Source organism: Magnusiomyces paraingens (assembly GCF_902498895.1).
Source record: "Magnusiomyces paraingens strain CBS 517.90 genome assembly, contig: contig2, whole genome shotgun sequence".
NCBI lineage: Eukaryota > Fungi > Ascomycota > Dipodascomycetes > Dipodascales > Dipodascaceae > Magnusiomyces > Magnusiomyces paraingens.
The window spans coordinates 1678030-1699785 of record NW_022474068.1 but is presented as its reverse complement, the minus strand read 5'-3'; the positions used below and the strand labels follow the sequence as shown (position 1 = coordinate 1699785).

Sequence of the window (21756 nt, the reverse complement as noted above, 5' to 3'; positions counted from 1 at the left end):
CAAACATAATGGCAAGCCAATTAACCCTGGTATATAGAATATTTATATTCTAATTATTATTAATTGAGTGTAAAAAGAGTGTGTGTATTTTTTTTATTTTTATTTTTATTTTAAAGATAAATCAAACAATTCAGTTTTTTATTTTTATTTTTTTTACTAAAAAAAAAGTCTATCTAATAAGCTATAAATACGTGATCTTTTCGTGATCTTTTCGTGTTTGAACAAAGGGCTACTTTACATTAATTTTTTTTTTTAAAAAAACAAATATGTACTTGTTAAATAGTTCCCTTAACTATGAAATCTTCAAGGCCAATTGGCTGCGCAGCGACCTGCCGCTTCCAACTTCTTTTCTTTCAGCCACTCACCAACCCACCAACAACAAAAGTTTTGATTCCTTTTCCTGTCTTCTCTCACACCCATTTAAACCCCTTTTTGCTGTCATATATATATATATATATATATATATATATATATATATACCAATATAACTGTTATTATTGTTGTTGATACTGTTAGTATTGTCAGTATTGTTATTGTTGTGCCAGTGTTGTGGTTGTTATTTGTTATCATCGACAAGATAAAAATTTTTTTTTTTTCTAAATTTTTTCCATACTCTCTACATCTCACCCCCCCTTTTTTTAATACAAAATACTAAAATAAATAAATACAATCGCTACAGACAAAAATGACCCAACAAGAAGCTTACTCTGATCTGGTCCAAAGCCTTAAGCCTGAAGATATCCTCAAGACCTTCCCTGATGTTGCTCCCATCACTACCACTAACTTAGATCCACGCCCTACATCAAAGGAGTCTGCAGATGATAAGCAACTTTTTGACGGTCAAGATGCCGAACAGATCCGTCTCATGGAGGAGGTCTGCATTGTTGTAGACTGGAATGATACCCCTGTGGGTGCCGGCAGCAAAAAGACCTGCCATCTCATGACCAACATTAACAGGGGCCTACTCCACAGAGCCTTTTCAGTCTTTCTTTTCGATGAGAACAACCGACTGCTGCTCCAGAAGCGTGCCGACGAGAAAATCACTTTTGCAAACATGTGGACCAATACCTGCTGCTCCCACCCTCTTGCTATCCCTAGCGAACTCGGATCTTCTTCTCTCGATGAAATTTCTGATCTGACCTTTTCAATGCCTGGAGCTAAGAATGCCGCTCGACGCAAGCTCGAGCACGAACTAGGTATTCCTGTCGATGCTATTCCTCTCGAAAAGTACAAGTTTTTGACCAGAATACACTATGCTTCTCCCAGCACAGGACCTTGGGGCGAACACGAAGTTGATTATATTTTCATTGTTAAGGCTAACGTTCCACTCGACATCAATATCAATGAAATCGGCGATTCAAGATATGTTTCTGTTACCGAGCTTAAAGAAATGTTCAAGGACGAATGTGAGTATTAGAATTTAATCATTTCTTATTTTTTTTTTTTTTACTGTTTCTAACGCAATTTTTTTTTTCTAGCTTTGGTTTTCACACCTTGGTTCAAGCTTATTTGCGAAAACTACCTTTTCAAATGGTGGGACGATCTTGACAATGTCGAGCAATATCAAGATGACAAGATTACACACTTATTATGAAGAAAAATCTGTCTAAGTTAGAAGAAGATGATGATAAGAAGAGAAGAAAAGAGAAGAGAAAAGAAAAAAAGAAGGATATTAAAATGTAATAATACTAATAATAATAATAATAATAATAATAATGATTTTTTTAATAATTAAAAAAAGAAAAAAAAAAGAAAAACAAGCTAAAGAAACAATTGATGAAATACTTTTGAATAAAAAAAAAAGATTCAACTTAAAATTCAGCCTTACTCTAAACTTTTTATCAAATAAACTCCCCCCCACTATTTCCGGGGTTTGAAATAAACTTTTAAAAACTTGCCAGCTTAGAACCAACTTTTACAATCTTAATTTTTTGTTTTTTTGTTTTGTGTTTTTATGCATCCTTCCTTTAACATTATGAGCTATTACGTTCCAGATGAAAAAAGCTGGCCATCTGAAGGCTCTTCTGCTCGTAATAAAGAGGAAATTGCACAGGTTCTCAAGCCTTGGCTTTCATCAGGGTCCCAGAAAGTCTTTGAGGTGGCGTCAGGTTTTGGCGAGCATGCCTTGACAATTGCTAAAGCATATCCCAATGTCATTATGACACCAACCGAGGCACAGGATGTTCTTGTAGAGAAAATGGTACAAAAATTTATAAGCCAACAGCTGATTAACATCACCACGCCATTTCTCTTTAATCTAGATAATGACATAGATGTGGCTAGCTTTTTAGAGCAACGCTCTAATGTTGACCAAGCACTGTACACTGGAGTTTTAGCCATCAATCTCATTCATATCTCACCTAAACGCATCATTGAAAAACTTTTTGCCTTTGCAGAAGCGATTCTTTTAAAAGGGTCCACTCCAGAAACACCAAAATGGGTTGCTCTTTATGGGGCATATAAAAAGAACGCCACTCAGTTTTATTCAGAATCTGACAAAAGGTTTGAAGAATCACTTAAGCAGCGCAATGATGAGTGGGGACTTCGACATTTAGAAACAGAAGTAATACCAATAGCAGCAGCGCATGGGTTTATAACGCCACCACAAGTGTTTCAAATGAATAAGGGAAACTTCACCATAGTCTTTACACGGGACTAAAAATTATATAAAAAAATAGGATGGATGATATGACAAAATTTATTTTTTTTTATTTATTTTCTAAGAAATGACTTTTAATGACACATTTCAAGCGGCTAAGTTTATGAATGAACCTCTTGATATTACCTTAAGCTTATAAAAAAAAAATTATATAAAACCTAATCGTCCATCCCATAAATCATTGAAACAATTTTTAAAATAAAACAAAAAAAAAAAATGTCAATTAATCATTCTTGTATTTATATTTCTCGACCAGATGAAACCAGCTTTACAAAAGTTGAAAAACTTTCATCCTTATTCAATTGCTTGAGTACAAAAGTTAATGCCACTATAACAAGCCCCTTTGGTGCTAATATCAAAATCACTCAAGTTTTCCAACTCAATCCCAAGCCAGACGATGATTTTTTTGAAAGATTATTGGAATCCAAATTTCGCAAACATAAATTACGAACTATCACATGCATTCCTGATATAGAAGATAACTATGAAGGCCATCTCCAGTTTACTTACCATTTCCCAATCCCTCCCTCGGGGTCTATCACTTCTTTTAAGGCTTCAATCGGTAACAACCGCAAAATTATGGGGAAGTTCACCAACGCCACTCAAGCTAAACAAGAATTTCAAGAAATTGTTGAAAAACATAAAGAAACAGTAGTCGCTTTGGCCACAACTTATTCTGACGATATTTTTGAAGTAGACTTTGGAAATATTCCCTGGGACTCCACAGTAGAGGTGGAATTAGTAAGTTTTTAATTTCCAAAAAAAAAAAAAAAAAATTAAATAATTAAATCTAACCTTCATAGGAATACTTCTCACTTCTTGAATACGATATACAATACGATGGATATCGCTTCTTTATCCCCACTAATATTTTCCCAAGATATGGTCCATCACCTTCTAAAATAAATGGTGTTGTCGGCCACTATTCAGCAGGAACAACCCCACAATTTGGCACTTATATTTCAGTTAAACTCAGCTCTTCTGAAAATAAAACAATTGAAAGTATATCTCACAAAGATACTGCAAAAGTAACTACCAATTCAGTGACCTATGTCTCTAAAGAAGAACTTGGGATAGTAAACGACTTTGTGGTCATCATTAAAGACTCAGACAAAAAGGAACTCGCGGCCCATCTTTCTAAATGGGGACCCCTCCCTGAAACTCCAGTTCTCAGCAATCTTCTCACTATTGACCTTCGTCCTGAAATACCATCCAAAATCACTTCTGCTAAGGAAATAATTTTCCTGATTGACTGCAGTGGTTCCATGAGTGACAATATTCCCACTTTAAAAGACGCCCTTCAGCTTTACTTGTCCTCTTTGCCAGCACCAGGAACTAACTGTGACTATCCAATTTATTTCAACTTTGTCTCTTTTGGTTCCAACTATTCTTTTCTTTGGCCACATTCTAGACTACTCAATAATGCGTCTTTCCAAACGGCACGAACCTTTATTGATGAAATAGATTCAAACATGGGAGGTACAGAAATCTTAAAGCCAATCATTGAAATCAATAGAGTGATTAAAAAATCAACATATCGAGATACCACAAACGATGTTTATACTGACCCAATTGAACGTGAAATCATTGTTCTAACAGATGGTGAAATTACTTATGTTGATCGAGTGAAAGAATTTGTTGAGAATATAGTACCTTCTTACGATCCTAAGACAAGCGGCACATTGCGTGTTCATTCTTTTGGTGTTGGTGATAACGTTTCACACGGCCTTCTTAATGCTTTAGCCAAAGCTGGCCGTGGTTTCAAACAAAGTGTTTTAAATAATGAACGGATGGAAGTCAAAGTTAGCAGACTGCTCCAGAACATCTTAAGTCCTAACGTTATTAATACCACTGTTTATTGGTCTCTTAAGGGAAAAGAAAATAATGAAAAGAAGCATGCTGAAAAAGATGATGATTTTGAGATTGTTGAAGGTTATGATGAACCCTTAGAATTTAAATTGACGGAGAGCCTAGAAGACCTGAAAGTTAATGAAGCTGATCACTTAACAGTACCTAAAACTGGCTTATTTCCAGTGCTTTCCAATATGGACTCCAGACTCTACATTTTTCTTAAATATGCCAAAGTTGTGGCACCTTCCGTCAAAGTGGTACTGCATTTTAATGACAAGTCAACAAAAACTTATGAAGCACCAGTTGTGCAAGATGATGATGATGATGATGATGATGATGAAGCTGGAAGCAAGTTTTTGTTTATTGCCGGAGCACGAGCACTTGTGTCTGCGATTTCCACTGATTCTATTACTAAGAGCATGGGATCCAATATTAGTATCCTGCCAACCTATATGATTCCAAAAATAGAGCGTTTAAAATTTTGCGACAGCATTGGCGAAACCTTTGGATTGATAACCCCCTGGACGTCGTTAATTGCAGTTGAAGAATCTGTTGGATCTTCTGATGGAAAGAAACCATCATCACTCAATAAAAATGCAAGTCAACAAAAAGTATTTTTTGCAAACACACCAAATCCTAGCAGCACTTCATTTAAACTTTTTGGAAACAGTCAAGTACCTACATCTTCACTCTTTGGAAGTTCAAATCAGTATGCTCCTGCTCTTATTGGAAGCTCCCATCAATCGGTGACTGGACTTTTCGGAAACCCTCAACAATCTTCGTTTGGACTTTTTGGAAGCTCTCAACAATCTGCACCTGGACTTTTTGGAGATTATCAACAATCTTCGTCTGGACTTTTTGGAAGCTCTCAACAATTTGCACCTGGACTTTTTGGAGATTATCAACAATCTTCGTCTGGACTTTTTGGAAGCTCTCAACAGTCTGCACCTGGACTTTTTGGAAATTCTCAACAATCTTCGTCTGGACTTTTTGGAAGCTCTCAACAATTTGCACCTGGACTTTTTGGAGATTATCAACAATCTTCGTCTAGACTTTTTGGAAGCTCTCAACAGTCTGCACCTGGACTTTTTGGAAATTCTCAACAATCTTCGTCTGGACTTGTTGGAAGCTCCAATCAGTCTACGACTGGACTTTTTGGAAGCTCTAAAAAGGTTGCACATACAAATTCAAGTTTTTCCCAGATGCAGAAAATAAGGAGAGACTATCCTAAAGATTACGGATCTAGTTCTATACAAAACCCTCAGTCGGCCAGCTTTCTATTCAATAAACCAGATTCTCATCACACAGAATTACCAGAATCCAGTGCTGCATCTGGTTCTGAATGCTATCAAAACCTTGCAATTGTGACAAGAGCATGCAACTTTGATGGTTCATTTGATGTGACCCCTGAGCTTTATAAGTTGCTTTCTCCTGCACATTCACAACCGCAACTGGCCTCCATTGACGCAGCAAATAATCCCAACGCTAGTGGTTATGTTGCACTTGCTGTGACTGTTTATCTGGATAAATTGGTCCAGGATGCTATAAGTTTCAAAATAAGTTTAGGTGAATCTTTAAACCTTCTTCTTCAAAAGATTAACCAATACGTTGCTCACTCATATGCTAATGACGCACAGAAGTTGGAGACAGAACGTAAAGTTTTACAGGAGCTTTTTAAGTGAACATTTTGAATTAAAGAAATATAATTGTATCTTTTATTTTGTTTTAATTATTAATTATACTTAATTTTTTTTAAAAGAATCTGGGAAATTTAAAAAATAAATATAATCATAAAACATTTGAATGCGAGTAATTACAAGATATGAAGTAAGAGATTCTGTTACAATAAGTGTTTAAGAACTTGTTGTAACTGTAATAAATTATGAAATCATATCAGTACAGTAGTAAAAAAAAAGCCAGCGAATTGTGCTTCTCGTTTTTTTTTTATGATTTTTCAAAATCACTCATCCTCATGGAACTAGAATATGGCCTTACCCTTAGAATTCCTGGCTTGGTAAAGCAGGAAACTAAAAGATGTCTGCCTGGCCTTGCAGATTGCTTATCAACGGATATCAAGGCAATTGTGAATGGTCCTTTTGGCTGTACAGTGACAATTGACCAGCACTTCGATATCGGAACCCTAGAAACTGTTGCCGAGTCTTGTAAAAAAAATTCTGAACTTTTCCCAAATCAAATTCTTTCAAAAAACTCATCTCTGAAATTTTCATATCGGTTTCCTACTAGCCCTTCAAAAATAGTCACAGGCTTTAAAGCTGTAATCGGGGGAGACCGTGTTATTGAATGCCGTTTTAAAAACATTAAGCAAATACCATTTATTGTTGACAAAAGTAATGTCAACGATTCCCCAATTGAAGGTCATACAATTGACAACTTGGAAGAAGATTTTGAAGTGGACTTAAAAAGTATTCCATGGAAAACAACAGTCAAAGTTACACTTTCATATTTTACGAAACTGCAATACATGTCTAAGTCCATTGGATACCAACTTACTTTTCCAGCCCATATGTTTCCTAAATATGGCACCAAGCCTTTAGAAGGGGTTTCACAGAACCTTAACAAACCAAATCATTGTTTTAACTTATCAATTCATTTGAAAGATTCACCAACGATGATGCTTTTTTACTTAGAATCTGATAAGACTCTTTCAGAGGGGTTCATTTCAAAAAAGATATCTCTGGATAGGCAATCCAGTCTAGATAGAGATGCAATTTTTTTTGCAAAATACACAGATACAAAAGCTCTTTCAGCATCTTTTATATCTCAAAAAAAGTCGAATTCCTATTCTGTTTTAAACAATATCATTGCAATAAATGCCAATATTGATAATAAATCTACTAAATCAATAAAAAGAGAAATAATTTTTTTGATAGACAATGGGAAAAATATGATATTCAACATAAAACCAATAAAGGATATTTTGCATCAATCTTTACAAGCGATGGAAAGGAATTTAAATTCAGAAAATTTAATAGTTTATTTTAATATCATCATTCCTCTAGATGAATTGAAACGCCTATGGCCCTATTCTAAGGAACTCACTAAAGATTCTTTGGAAACAGCAATAAAATTTATTAATTCATTGCTTGGGACTATGAATCAATCGAAAATATTTTCATTTGCTAAATTTATTTACGATTCGAGAAGTAAAAGCCGAAGTTTACTAATCGATACAAGGGAAGTGGTAACTGGAGTAAGAACCTGCGATGTTATTGTGGTGACTTCTGGTGAGGGGCTACTTGCCAACGACATAAAAAATTTAATAAATACGCTAAAGATTCCAAGCAAAGAAATTACCGACATGGTTGTTCGAATGAACTTTTTTGGAATTGGAAACATGTTTCCCCATAAACTATTTGAATCATTAGCTCGCATCAGTGGTGGTCTTACAGAATCATTTCTTTCAATTGATGAGTCGAACAATCATAAAATAAGTTCAATCATAAATGAAATTCTATCACCCAGGATAGCATTTGCTAACTGGCGCTGTTCCTTTTTTTCAGATTTGAAGCAAAATCAGCCCATAACATCTCCATTGGTATTTCATTACAACAATAAACACTTTATTATGAAAGATTTTGAGAAAGAAATAAACCAATTGGCTTTTGCTGTTGATGACGCTTCTTTTCATCTTGGGAGAAATTATAATGCTTTCATTTTTTTGAGAGATGCCGAAAACATTGCATCATCTATTGAATTAACAATTACATTAGAGAATGAACACATTCAAATCTATGAAGCTCCAATATTTAAACGGGTTCTCGATATTGACAACGCGGAGTGCGAGCCATATTTTTTTTCAGCTGTTTCTACGTTAGCAAACGCTTTAGTTTACGACGCAAAATATGGTATCAAAAATCTGTTTTCAAACTCTTCGTCGTATTTAAATGAAGATAAAAGTGATTTTTGTAAAACAATTGGCTCGAAGTTTAGCTTGGTAACGCCCTGGACATCAATGATTGCTGATTATGAAACCTATACCAATGAAACGAAATACTCTATGGAAATATCAATAATTAAGGAAAGTAAACGACTTGGACGTTCACCGCCGTTTTTGGATGAAATTTTGCTTCACGACTATCTAAAAAATCGTAAAGTTTTACAGCCAGTTAAAAGAATTGATCCTGAAGATGTGGATTTGAACAAGAAACTTTCTTCCTTAGCTCTGGGCAAATCTACACAACATAAAACGCCTAAATTTTTAACACCAGCTTTTACGTTACCTGAATCAACTTTACCAAAACCTTCGGTGCTTGAATCTTTGGCGCTAATCTCAACCTCAAATTTCACAGTACCGGGACCTGCGGTACCAAAACCAGTTACAAAAAACCCAGTAGCAGGAACACCAATGGAACCCAATCTAGTTAAAAACACAAGTTCCTTTTCTTTTCTATTTGGTTCACCCGGCTTTACATTTAAACCACCTCACCCAGGGATTTTAAATGGGAATAAAGCAGCCAGTACACTAAACATTACTTCTTCTGAAGATCAAATAGTATCAGTTAAAATGCGTAAACACAATAACAGTTCAAGGATTGCATCAAGTCTAAATGGATCTGTTGGAAACCCCGAAAGCATTATGTCATTATCATTATTCCATGAAACCTCATTAGAAAAGTCTTTTCGTGAATTAGGTATCATGACGCAGTGTTCTAGAGGTGATGGCACGTTTGAGCTAAGTCCAAAGCTTTATTGCCTGATTTCACCATGGCAAGGGCATTCACATTTAAATACTTTGCATCGAGCTTCTCAGCCCGACGCCCAGCCCTTTGTATCTCTGTCTTTAGTTGTACTTTTAGACACCATGGAGAGCCGTCGTGGTCTTACTAGAGGATCTTTGGGTAGTTCTTTAACTTCATTACGGTTTTTGATTATGGGGTACTTGATAGATTTTTATCAACGAAATACAAAGCTATTTGTATTGGACTATGAAGAGTTTCAACGATATGCTCCTGAAAATTAGGGAAAAAAGAATTTTATATTCTTATATAGTATAGATAATTAATTGATATTTCTTGTTTTTTGACAGTTTATTTTGATAAATCCCTTAAGGCCTTAACTGGTTACCATAATTTACTTTTACCCTTGGAAATCTAAAAAAAAAAAAAAAAAAAAAAAAATTATTACCTTGTTTGTTTAAAAATTATTGCCACCTTGCACGAAAGACTCGATATATAGAAAACTGGTTTTTTTAAAAAAAACGACATTAAAGTATGTGGTAAATTATTTTCATAGCTCAGATGATAAAATATTAAAAATTTAAGCGCCTAATAACAAAATGTGGTTGTGTCGTTATTACAATCGTCAAAGCCTCTTTGGAGGCTTACCAAGCATTCAGCTACTTGGTAGGCCTTTAAGGCCAAAAGTATAAAACAATCAACCTCACGCAACTTTGACTCGAATTTCATTCTTCTTCTTATAATTATCGATAATTAATAAACGGCAAAAAAATACTTCTAATTTCCATATATATATTTTTTTGAATACTTTTTTATAAAAACCAAGGAATTTCCATATTTTTTTTTTCAGTCAAACTTACAACTGTACAATAAATAGAAAAATCATCACAATTACAAAAATTAATTTTTTACAACATCAAAACAGAATATACGAATATGGAGTTTGGTCTTATTTTTTTGAATTCATTTAATTTCAAAAATCATCTTGCAAAAGTTACTCAGTGCGAATTCACTAAAATAGATGCCATAATTGCAAATCCTTTTGGAGCTAAAGTTTCTGTATCTCAGTCATTCAAGGTTGGCTGCCTACCACCTGATTTCAAAGCAAAAGACGATGAAAATATTTTAGATTCACCTGAAAACAAATCCATTCACTTTGCCTATCGGTTTCCTAACCCGCCTTCAGGTGCAGTGACTGCTTTCAAAGCCACCGTTGGATCCGATCGGGTAATTAAAGGCAAGTTTATGGCGGCAGCCAAGGCTAAAGCTGAGTTTAAAACCGCTCTTGATGACCGCGAAAATATATTGGCCGGATTGGCTACTATGTATAGCCCTGATATTTTTCAAATCGATTTGGGTAATATTCCATGGAACACAACAGTAAAAGTTGAATTGGTAAGTTTTTTATTTCTTAAAATAATTTCCATCAATTATACTAACTATAATTAGGAGTACTTTTCAATGCTAGAATACGACTCTCAGTATGATGGTTATCGGTTTTTTATTCCAACTAACATTTTCCCCAGATATGGAATAGAACCAGAAAATGAAAATGCCGTTGATGGAGCTCAAGTTGTCAGCACTGTTTCCCAAGCAGGAACTTATATTTCAGTCAAATTAAATTCTTCAAAAACATCATTCTTGGAGTGTGTTTCTCACAAAGAATTAGCCAAAGTCAAGCCAGATTTAGTGACCTATTCCAGCAAAGAAGAACCAAAACTTGAGAATGATTTTGTCGTCATAGTCAAGGATCAGAGTCATTTGGAACTCTCTGCTCATTTATCTAGTCAAGATCCTGTTGCTGATGCTCCAGTTCTCAGTAATCTTTTAACGATTAATTTTCGACCTACCTTAGATCTCACCAGTACCCGTCCCAAAGAACTTATCTTTTTAATTGATCGCAGCGGTTCTATGGATTCCTGCGTAGAGACATTAAAAGATGCTCTTCAATTATATTTATCTTCATTGCCATCCTCTGGACAAAACAACGATTACCCTATTTACTTTAATTTTGTATCATTTGGTTCAAAATATAAGTTTCTCTGGCCTCATTCCCGGCTCCTTAATGAACAGTCATTTAAAGATGCACGCACATTTATTAAAAGTATAAACGCTGATTTTGGTGGCACTGAGATTTTAGATCCTCTTGTGGAAATATTGAACCAGTTAAAAACCCCTGGTTATTTTCGGTACTTGGGTCTGACAAATTCAAAAACTATAGATCATGAGATTATTGTGCTGACAGATGGCGAGGTTTTTAATGTTTCTGAAATATTCAAAACTTTGAAAAAAATGGTTTCATCTTTAAATAATGAAGGTAACGGTATAACACGGGTCCACTCTTTTGGTGTAGGAGATTCTGTGTCACACAGCCTTCTAGATTCTTTGGCGAAAGCTGGTGGTGGAATCAAACAAACTGTTTTAGTCAAGGAGCGCATGGAGTTAAAAATTAGCAAACTTTTGCAGATCATTTTGAGTCCGTGTGTTATTGGTGCTACTGTCTATTGGTCTTTGAAAGATAAAGAAAAAAAAATAGATGGTGAAGATGAGTTTGAGATGCTTGAAGGATATGGTGAGCCATTAAGCTTCAAGTTGGGCAAACTTATGGAAGTTGATACCTATGATAAGGGCCACTTGATAACCCCTAATACTGGATTACTACCAATTTTTTCCAAAAATGATTCCAAAATGTATATCTTTGTGGATGATGCATCACTCGTTGCACCTTCTGTTAAGATTCAATTATTATTGGATGATGGATCCACGAAAACATTTGAAGCACCTGTTGTCCAAGATGAATCTTATGATAATGAAAAGTTTCTGTTTGTTGGAGGAGGTCGATCGCTTTTAAGAACTTTTTCAGATGAAAAAGACGCTGAGGAGAATGAAAATGAAGAAAATGAAATACTTCAATCAACAGATAAATCTAAGCGCGACAAGTTTTGTGAATTAATAGGTGAAACTTTTGGATTAGTATCTCCTTGGACATCGTTACTTGCCCTTGAAAATAAAATCAAAGACAAGAACCGAGAATTTGAATCGGATAATGATATTTCTAATGATTCGAAATTGGGCGAAAATATCATCTTTGAATCAGATTTTGGGTCATCTTATTATTTACCGCTAAGAATGCAATGTTTGCAATATTTGAGATCAAGTCCAAAACCTTTTAACAGGTCTTCAGCTAAGATTAGATCCAGGATTAGATCCAATAATTCTTATATTGTTGATAAGTGTGCTGCTTTAACTATACCTACAACTTCAACAATTGACTCTATGAAAGATTGCCTTGGAAGAGCTAGCAATTTTGTTTTAAAATCGGTTTTTTTAAGGAATAAACAGCCTGAAGATAACATGAATAAACAGCCTGAAGATAACATGAATGAATTGTCTACTAGTGCACCTCCGTTGGAATTACCACCAAAAACTTTGCTTGAAACGGCTTACCAAGACTTGTCAATTATTACATTAGCATGCAACTTTGACGGCTCGTTTGACGTTTCTACCGATCTGTATCAATTGCTCTCACCTGCACACTCGCAGCCTCCATTGTCAACAATCGAAACTTCAAAAAATCCTAAGGTCCAAGGATATGTTGCGCTTGCAGTCAGTGTATTTTTGAAAGCTTTAGAGAGTCGAACCAAAGATTCCGAAATTGAATTTGGAAGCGCTTTGATTCTTCTGCTTGAGAAAGTGAACAAGTATGTTGACCAAGCTTATGGAAAAGACACACAAAAATTGGAGCAGGATCGTAAAACTTTGGAGGACCTTTTTAAGATTAATAATTAATCAAAATATTGATTATAAATTAAGAATGCTATTTTCTTTTATACAACCAAAATTTTAAAATATAGTAATCAAGGTTATATGTTAGCGTCAACATTTTGAACTAAATTCTCAAGAATTGGACCTCTGATTGCTTCTTTAGTGGGGTTCACAGAACTTCCGTCACTGTACTATCCATTAAGCATCTTTTCAAGAAATTTGGAGACTTATTTGGGGGTGTGAGACCTATTCCAATGTTGACCTTTTTGTTACACTATGCTGTACACTTTCAGTAGAATCAACTTTGTTGGCCAAATTCTCTGAGTTTAGACCCTTGCTTGCTTCTTCTGAGTGTTTCATAAACCCCATTATTCAATTGTAAAGTTATTTTTTATGAATTGTATCCATTTTCTGTTTATATCTTTGTGGTTTACGCAGATTTTTGAAACCAAATGATGATACCTTTCCAATGCTAGCTTGAGTCTAAGATGAATTTGTTTGTTAAGTTTGGGTACAAGTTAATACCTATGCAGCTTATAAGCTGCGTCATAATCGTGACATTTTTATCGATGACCCGAGTTCCGGTTGTTTTTTTTTTCTTTTTTTTTGGTTTCTGTTTTCTTAATTCCCGACACCAAATAGATAAGTTGGCTAGAGGGCCTTTTGTGAGATTTCAAACTGCAGTTTTGTTCAAGTCCCGGCTAATTGTCACATTTTTTTACCAAAGACTATTTTTTTTTGTGTGTCGACTGATCTTTTATATGCTGATTAAGGGTCTTTGTCCTGCTGATATCCCTGACGTCAACAGAAACATTTCCCCGGGAGATTAACCTTATCTACAATGCACTCAGATTAAATAATTCTTTTTGCCTATAATATGCTTCTACTCAAGTTTTAGTCTAATAATTTGATTGATGTTTGTGCAATCGGTTCAAATCATAGTCAATTGAAATGTTTATTTCAAGCTGAGGTGGATCCCGATACTTTGTGAGGTTTCTTTTTTTTTTTTTTACGTTGATCCGAAGCCTCGTCCTGAATGGTTTATCTACTATGCATGCTTGAGTCCTAAAAGTTTTTACTTTCCACACCTCGGCCCAAGTCGATGTCTAAGCAGTTAGATCAAGTTTCTGTTAATTCTGGTGTCATTGTTGATGACTTACGATTTCTTTCTCCCCATCAATGATATTAATCATTAATACTTGCCAGTATTTCTTCTACCTTGTTGATGCATTTTTTTTTGTTGTCCAAGCCCTGAGTCTAACATCAGTCCAAATTGATGTCTCTAGGGTTGGGCCTATTATTGTTCATGCTGATTCTGATGGTAATGGTCTATGGTTATTAGTGTCAAGTGTGTTGGCCCATATTTTTGTAGCTCAAGCGTAGTTCATGCTCTAATCATTTTTTTAAGTCAATGGATTTGTGTCTGGGGAGGGGTTTCTGATAACACTGATTAGCATCGTAAATTTGATTGTTTTGAACAGCAAAGAGAGAGGACGTTTTTATAGAAGTAATCTCGTTAACTGTCAAAAAAAAGTTTTTATTAGTTAGTTGTCCCTTTATTTTAAACTTTTTTACATTATTTCAGGGATTTTCAGTTTAATGCTTTATCTATTGAGTAGTAAACAAGACTGACTGAGTGATTGATTGATAGATGTAAGATTAAAAAAAGAAGAACAATTGTTTAGGATTGTAAACATGATGCAACGTCGGAGTTAGTCTGAAAAAAAAAAGCTTAAAGGCGGATATTCCGTTTGAGCAGCTGTTATTATGAAAATAATAAGTATGGGGTGAAGAATGGAAGAATGGATGAAATGTGTGGATGGATGGAATGTAGAATTTAGTTTAACATGTTTGAGATTTCACTTAGGCATATAGCCGAAATTGATGGTTTTTTTTTTAAACAAAAAAAAAATTAAAAAAATACAAAACGCAACTGAACAGAAAAATAAAAAAAAGAAAAATAATAAGAAGGAATCTGCTTCAGGGACTTGATTTTTAAAAATGAGACGGGTTTATTTTTTTTTTTTTTAAAAAAAAAAGAAAAAAAGAAAAAAAAAGAGGGAAGGGAGATGGTTGGAATTGAAAAAAAAAAAAATTGAGACAGAGAATAATTTATTGTTTTTATATATGATAAGACAAATTTAAAATAAAAGAATAAATTCTGATGAAGGAATGAATAAAAAAAAAAGATCACGCAGTTATTTTGTTATAGTTAGTTTTAGTTAAAGAGCACCTGAGTCAGTTATTGAAACAAAGATTATTGAATTTCAAAAGGGGGTGGTGGTGGTGGTGGTGGTAATGGTGGTAAAAGTTATCCGGGAAATGGGAACTAATGGGTAAGAAATTTTTTCCAAAAAATAAATAAAAAATGAAAAAAAAAATGAAAAAAAAATTATTAGAACTTTTTAAAAATATTTTCATCATTGGTTTAAGATATGAAATAAGAAAACCAATTATAATCTTATCATATAATTATAATATAATAAAAAAATGTGAACATGACAGAAACAGAAATTTTTTTTGGTGGTGGGGTGGAGTTCATGGAAATAAAATATATTCATCAGAATTATCATCTTAACCCGTACAAATTATATTGGCAACCAAAGATAACATCTAGTTATCATGAGTAACAATTCATATTGAAATGAAATCAATAAATAAATAATTAAGCAATCAATTTATTTAATTAATTTAAATTAAACTAAACTAAAAATAAACCAAATATTAAAGCAAACAAAAGCAAAACAAAGCAAAACAAAGCAAGTAATCATAAAAATAAAAATAAAAATAAATAAAAAAAAACTCAATTCTTCTTGCTCCAAAACGAGTATGAAGACTTCCCTGAACGAACAGATGGAGAAGGTGTGGGAAAACTAGCAACATCTTCTTTTTCCTTTTCCCTAGCGGCAGCTGCAATGGCATCGACTGCATAGAAACTAGACGCGTAATCGCTACGGACTGATGGCTCATAGCGTGACGAGGTTTTCACAGATTCTGAGTAATGGACTGATCGGTCTAGGGTTGAGTTTGAGCGGGTAGAGTACTTAGAACTACGCACTGATTCTTCATATTTGGAACTTTTAGTAGAAGGCTCATACTTGGAGCTGTAAAATGATTCTTCATAGATGGAGCTTTTTGTGGAGGGCTCATATTTGGAACTGTGAACAGATTCTTCGTAATTGGAGCTTCTAGTAGAGGGCTCGTACTTTGAACTTCTTGTAGAGGGCTCATACTTTGAACTTCTAGTAAAAGGTTCATACTTAGAACTGCGGACTGATTCCTCATACTTTGAGCTACGGACAGACTCTTGGTATTTGCCAGTTTTGGAAGAACGAACGCTGACAGAAGCGGAGAGTTCATGAGCATGATAATTTGAAGAAGCTGTAGATTTAGTTGATTCTGGGTACTTTGATTTTGAAGATCCAGCATATCCAGATTTGACAGATTCAGTAGATTGGTAGTTTTCTGGGGTTAGAGTACTAGTACTATTTGTTGATCGAATTGATTGTGAATCAGAATCTTGGTTAGAAGAAGTTGATCCAAAAGCAAGAGCAGAAAGACGGCCAAGTAGGGATTGTGATTCTTGAACTGGGTGGTCAGAAACATTTGATTTTGCAGATTGGTAGGAGTAAGCAGAGATGGCAGAATTACCAGAACGAATTGAGATTGTATCATCATGGGTCAATGATCCAGAGATTGAACCAGGGATTCCAGAAGAGACAGATCGAATTGAGGGAGCAGCCATTGAACGAACAGATGGAGTAGAATTAAGAGAAGAGGAAGTAGAATAAGAAGAAGAAGAAGAACGAGTGGATTCTGGGTAGCGAGAGGAAGAAGAAGACATGATTGAAGCAGAAGAGGGAGCAACAATGGGGGGAGTATTGTTTTTCTTTTTTGAAGACATTGAGATTGGAATTGAACGGATAGATTCAGGAGAAGTTTTATTTTTTGAAGAGGGTTGATATGTTGAAAAGTTTTCTGGAGGCATTGAACCTGGGGGAGGATCAATTGCAAGGATTTTTTTAGGAGCAATTTCGCGGACATCTTTAGAATCAACGATAGTTAATTTTTTAAAGTTATGAGAAGCTTCATATGATTTGTCTTTGTAGAGTGTGATTTCAAGAACACCAAAGACCCAAATGGCAGTTGTTTTAGGTTCTAAGAAATGGACGGTTGATGGGAAAGCAATACAACGGGCAAATGAGCAGGAAGCACCATCAGTCCAACTGTTTGATTTTGAAGATTTAGATGGCCATCTTGATTTGAGTTTTCCAGAGATACTAAGTTCGTTAGCATTGTAATCGAATTCGACGTTTACATTTTCTGGGGGGACTCCAGGGAGGGTAAATTTGATGTGATAAGAGTTTTTATCAGAGAAGATATCATATGGGAACATTGCATGAATATTAGAGTTGTTGTTGTGATTATTATTATTATTATTATTATTATTATTATTATTAAAGAGTTCAGCAGCAGCTTCACGGGTCATGATAGTTCCTGAACCGGAGGTAGATGAGCTTGAGATAGCATGGGTTGGGTTACGAGAGATTGGGAGATCAGAAGTGAAGTTTGAGAAGGAATAGTTTGAAAGCATTGTTTATAGAATGATGATAATTTTTTTTTGAGTGAAAGAAAAGAAAAGTAAGAAGATGGGAAATTAAGGGTCATTTTTATAGTTTTTTTTTTTTTTTTAGTTGAAACATTTGAAGTTTGGTGAATTGATTTTAGAATTGATTTGAAAATTGATTTAAAAATTGATTTGAATTGAATTGATTTTAGAATTGATTTTAGAATTGATTTTAGAATTGATTTTAGAATTGATTTTAGAATTGATTTGAATTTTAAGTTGATTTGAATTTTAAGTTAATTATTAATAATAATGCACTGTTAGGGTTAGGGCATACGGCTGATATTATATATATATTTTTTTATTTATTTATTTTAAAAGGGGAAGAAGGCGTCTGTATTTAATTGTGTGTGTGTATTTACACCATTTAAAGATTTCAAAAAATAAAAAAAGAAATTATTTTTTATTTTATTTATTTATTTTATTTTATTTATTTATTTTATTTTATTTATTTTGGCTTCTACGCAATCCAATTTTTTATTTTTTTTTTTATTTTTCTTACCTCCTCCTCCTTTTTTTTTTTTTTTTTTTTTTTTTTTTTTTTTTTTTAAAAATTCTTTTCTTTCTTTATTTCTTTCTTTTCCTTTCTTTCTTTCTTTCTTTCTTTCTTTTATCATCACCATAAATTTATTATTAAAAAAAAATTTATCTTTCATCATCATCATCACCACCAATTTTTTTTTTTTTTTTCTATTTAAACTTATCCATTCGTTTATCATTTTAATTTAAATTTCTTTTATACAATTCAAAACAGAAACTCCCCCCAAATGGCCTCTTCTTCCGGCTCTGTCTCTGTTCTTTCAAGTATGTTTTATATATATATATATATATATATTATTATTTATTATTAAATAGATATCAAACTAGATATCTACCACCTCCCACCTAGCCTTTTTAGCATGACGTTGCTGCATCAATTTGTTCATGGTTTTTTTTTTTTTTTTATTTTATTTTGCTAACGCCGTTCCTTTCTTTCTTTATTATTTATTTATTAATTATTAATTATTTATTAATTATTTTTAGTCGGTACATCTCCAGCTTCTATCTTTTTAGCATGGCGAATTCACGAGTCCCGTTCCGCTTATCAAGTCTCTGTCGCTTGGCCTGGTGTACCAACTGATCTTAATCCTAAGGTAAATGTCCCAGTACGTTCAGCAAAGTTTGGTACAAACTCAGCTTTTACTCCTATCGCAACTTATGATCTTGCTACACTTTACTCTACTCTAACTCCAACTTCATCAACTTCAATTCAAGATCATAATCATCACCCATTATACGATTTTGTAATTCTGGCACCATCTTCTCTTAAATCTCTCGCAGGTTTCCCTCGTGCTGTGGCCCAATCAGGTATCATCACTCCTGGTCATACAATTATCATTGTAGATTCTACAAATTACATCTCACTCCACTCAATTGTGGCCAGCAAATTCCCCCAAAACCCAGTCTGTGCATTCTACACTGAAGCCAACCTGAGACAATCCCCTCCTCCAGGAATGGAATTGCTCCACTCCGGTGCCTCCACCAAAACTGTCTTTTCTCAAATGCCATCTCCCTTTTCAACTGCCCCTGCCCTGGCCCAAAAATATAAGGCTCTTGTTTTGACCTTACAAACTTCTGGCTTAGACGCCACCATTGCCCCTAACTACGATGCTGCACAATGGCCTCATATCCTTCCAGCTGTAGCTTTAGACCCTTTAACTGTTCTCCTCGAAGCCCCAACTGCTCAAGGACTCATTTCAAATGTTCTATCCAAACCCCTCTATTCAGGCGTTGCCCGAGAACTTATGCAGTTGGCCCAAAAACATGCCGGCGTGACTTTCCCGCAGGGCGGCAGCGTGGAGAGTTTGGTCGACGACTATGTGGCCACCCCCCCATTTAGTACTGGCACTGGTACTACCAAATCCACAACCACCCACACTGCTGCTGCTTCTTCTAGTAGTGCTGCTTCTACTTCTACTTCTACTTCTACTTCTACTTCTACTTCTGCTGCTGCTTCTGCTGCTGTTGCTGCCTCTTCTTCCCTTTCTTCTTCCTCTCCCTTTTCTTCTTCTTCCTCTTCCTCTCCCTTTTCTTCTTCTTCTTCTTCCTCTTCTTCCTCCTCTATTATACCTTATCTCACTTCACCTCTCCTATTTTACAACTACTACCATAACTTACCCGTCCGCCCAGACCTTCTCCTCCTCCATCCTATTCTACTCGCCGACGACTACGGCATTAAAACACCATATCTCGAGTCGGTCTTTGCCTTTTTATCTCAAATGGGCTTTTTTAATTCTTTGGACTCTTCTGTCCTTTTGACCCGCATCAAACCAAAAAGCAAAAATTCTAAAAATGTTACTCCCGTCACTGAACCTGACCCTATCTCCGACCAACCCACCGGAACGGAAACCTTCTCGGATCCTACAGATTTAACCCCTCCAAGTACCGCAACCACTACTGCAGCTTCCTCTGCTGCCTCTTCTGCAGGTTCCGCATCTGAAGATTCTTCCGCATCATCTGCAAACTCTTCCGATGATGGCTCCGCAGCAGCTTCCTCGGCTCTTCAAGCCAAGTTTAAACAACTTGAGCTTAAAGAACATGCTCTTAATGAGCGTGAACAAAATCTGATTCAGCGAGATGCTAAACTGTCTCACTGGGAAATGTCGTTGCAACGTCAGCAACCGCCTGCTGGTTCTGTTAGTCAACAACAACTTCAACAACAGCATCATCATCAACAACAACAGCAGCAGCAGCAGCAGCAACAACAACAGCAGCAGCAGCAACAACAGCAGCTACAGCAACAACCTATGATGCCTTCTGGCCCCATAGGTACTCCTCTTTCCGGAGTCCCTTCAAGAACCCGTGCTTCCGTAAGTGGACCGGTTCCTATAAAACAACAACAACAACAGCAACAACAATATCAACAGCGACCTCAATCTTATAGCACTAGATCTTCACATCAGTTAAATGGCATGAACGGCAAAGCACCCGGAAATTATTTGGGACCCCCTCCACCAAATGGATACATGACTCCTAATAATAATAATAATAATAATAATAATAATAATAATTATGGCCCAGGGGCCCCTTATAACCAAGGTTTCCCCCCTCCTCCACCAGAACCTATGCCTGACGTTGAAAACCTCGACATGATGTCCCTAACTTCAAGGAAAAACCGCCGGTCAATGTCGACCACAATTGGCGGGCGCAACGTGCGCGGGTCGCAGTCGTCGTTATCTTTATCTCAAATGCAAATGGGTAATAATGTTCCTTCCAATGGAAGATCTTCCGCGGCTTCGGCATTTCGCAGCGGGTCTTCACTGAGCGTGGTTAGTCCGTCGCCCAACATGGGCGGTGCATACAATAATTTTTACAATAATAATATTAATGGGGGGCCGTACCCGGGACGAATGTCTGTGACGGACTTTACGCTGAGCGCTGGTCTTACGTCTCCTACAGCAGATTTGGATACGTTTTCGTCGCTTACGTCTAATCGCTACGCGGCCGTGGATAGTGCTCGGCTGGCCAAATCTCGCTCCAACTCGTTGACACTTGACAATCTCATGGCTAAGCAACATCCAAATCATGGTCATGTTGCTCATAATAGTAATGGTAACAGCAGTTATCAACAGCAATTACAAATGCAAACTCAGCAATATATGTTGCAGCAATCTCGTGGGTCTCATCATTCGGCTTCAACTCCGGCACTTAACACTGGCATGTTTAATAATAACCCTTATATGAATGGTAACCCATACAATGATATTAATAATAATAATAATAATAATAATAATAGTGGTTATGGAGGGATGATGATTCCTCCTTCTACAGCTCAATATGGTGGTTCTTCTGCAACACCTTCTCCTGGGGCCTTATCAAGACGATCAAGTTATACAGCATATCCACCTAATGGAGACAGCCAGGTGCCGTCTCGACGATCATCACCTAGGGAGCAAGGAGTTTTCCCTGTGAATGGAGGCCAGCAGCAACAGCAACTTGAACAGATTCCTCAAGGTATGCCTATGCATAAGGTGATTTCTGGTACTACCAATGGTTTAAGCCCTCACAGTTCAGTTACTACTACGGTTCCCAATGGCGATGATATTTCAACAGTTAATGGTGGGGCGATGAAGAGAGCTTCAGGACCTACGTTTTTCATTGGTACCGGGGCGGCTTGA

The 21756-nt window shown here is 35.7% G+C and overlaps 8 protein-coding genes across 8 annotated transcripts; 7 read left to right on the top strand and 1 right to left on the bottom strand.

Moving 5' to 3' along the window:
- Positions 1-685: 685 nt before the first annotated feature.
- Positions 686-1594, top strand: SAPINGB_P002270 (uncharacterized protein; the record flags this gene model as incomplete). The annotated part of the gene is made up of 2 exons (XM_031996989.1): positions 686-1406; positions 1479-1594. The coding sequence occupies 2 exons, from the start codon at positions 686-688 to the stop codon at positions 1592-1594; spliced, it is 837 nt and encodes a 278-aa protein (XP_031852880.1).
- Positions 1595-1975: 381 nt separating this feature from the next.
- Positions 1976-2659, top strand: SAPINGB_P002269 (uncharacterized protein; the record flags this gene model as incomplete). The annotated part of the gene is made up of 1 exon (XM_031996988.1): positions 1976-2659. One exon carries the CDS (start codon positions 1976-1978, stop codon positions 2657-2659), a length of 684 nt encoding a protein of 227 aa, XP_031852879.1.
- A 216-nt stretch (positions 2660-2875) lies between these two features.
- SAPINGB_P002268 (uncharacterized protein) lies at positions 2876-6192 on the top strand (the record flags this gene model as incomplete). Its single annotated transcript, XM_031996987.1, has 2 exons — positions 2876-3400; positions 3463-6192. The coding sequence occupies 2 exons, from the start codon at positions 2876-2878 to the stop codon at positions 6190-6192; spliced, it is 3255 nt and encodes a 1084-aa protein (XP_031852878.1).
- A 290-nt stretch (positions 6193-6482) lies between these two features.
- SAPINGB_P002267 (uncharacterized protein) lies at positions 6483-7045 on the top strand (the record flags this gene model as incomplete). The annotated part of the gene is made up of 2 exons (XM_031996986.1): positions 6483-6933; positions 7002-7045. The coding sequence occupies 2 exons, from the start codon at positions 6483-6485 to the stop codon at positions 7043-7045; spliced, it is 495 nt and encodes a 164-aa protein (XP_031852877.1).
- A 1051-nt stretch (positions 7046-8096) lies between these two features.
- On the top strand, positions 8097-9491 carry SAPINGB_P002266 (uncharacterized protein; the record flags this gene model as incomplete). The annotated part of the gene is made up of 1 exon (XM_031996985.1): positions 8097-9491. The coding sequence occupies one exon, from the start codon at positions 8097-8099 to the stop codon at positions 9489-9491; it is 1395 nt and encodes a 464-aa protein (XP_031852876.1).
- Positions 9492-10143: 652 nt separating this feature from the next.
- Positions 10144-12996, top strand: SAPINGB_P002265 (uncharacterized protein; the record flags this gene model as incomplete). The annotated part of the gene is made up of 3 exons (XM_031996984.1): positions 10144-10602; positions 10657-10688; positions 10734-12996. 3 exons carry the CDS (start codon positions 10144-10146, stop codon positions 12994-12996), a joined length of 2754 nt encoding a protein of 917 aa, XP_031852875.1.
- A 2779-nt stretch (positions 12997-15775) lies between these two features.
- Positions 15776-17566, bottom strand: SAPINGB_P002264 (uncharacterized protein; the record flags this gene model as incomplete). Its single annotated transcript, XM_031996983.1, has 1 exon — positions 15776-17566. One exon carries the CDS (start codon positions 17564-17566, stop codon positions 15776-15778), a length of 1791 nt encoding a protein of 596 aa, XP_031852874.1.
- Positions 17567-18366: 800 nt separating this feature from the next.
- Positions 18367-21756, top strand: SAPINGB_P002263 (uncharacterized protein; the record flags this gene model as incomplete). Its single annotated transcript, XM_031996982.1, has 2 exons — positions 18367-18403; positions 18623-21756. The coding sequence occupies 2 exons, from the start codon at positions 18367-18369 to the stop codon at positions 21754-21756; spliced, it is 3171 nt and encodes a 1056-aa protein (XP_031852873.1).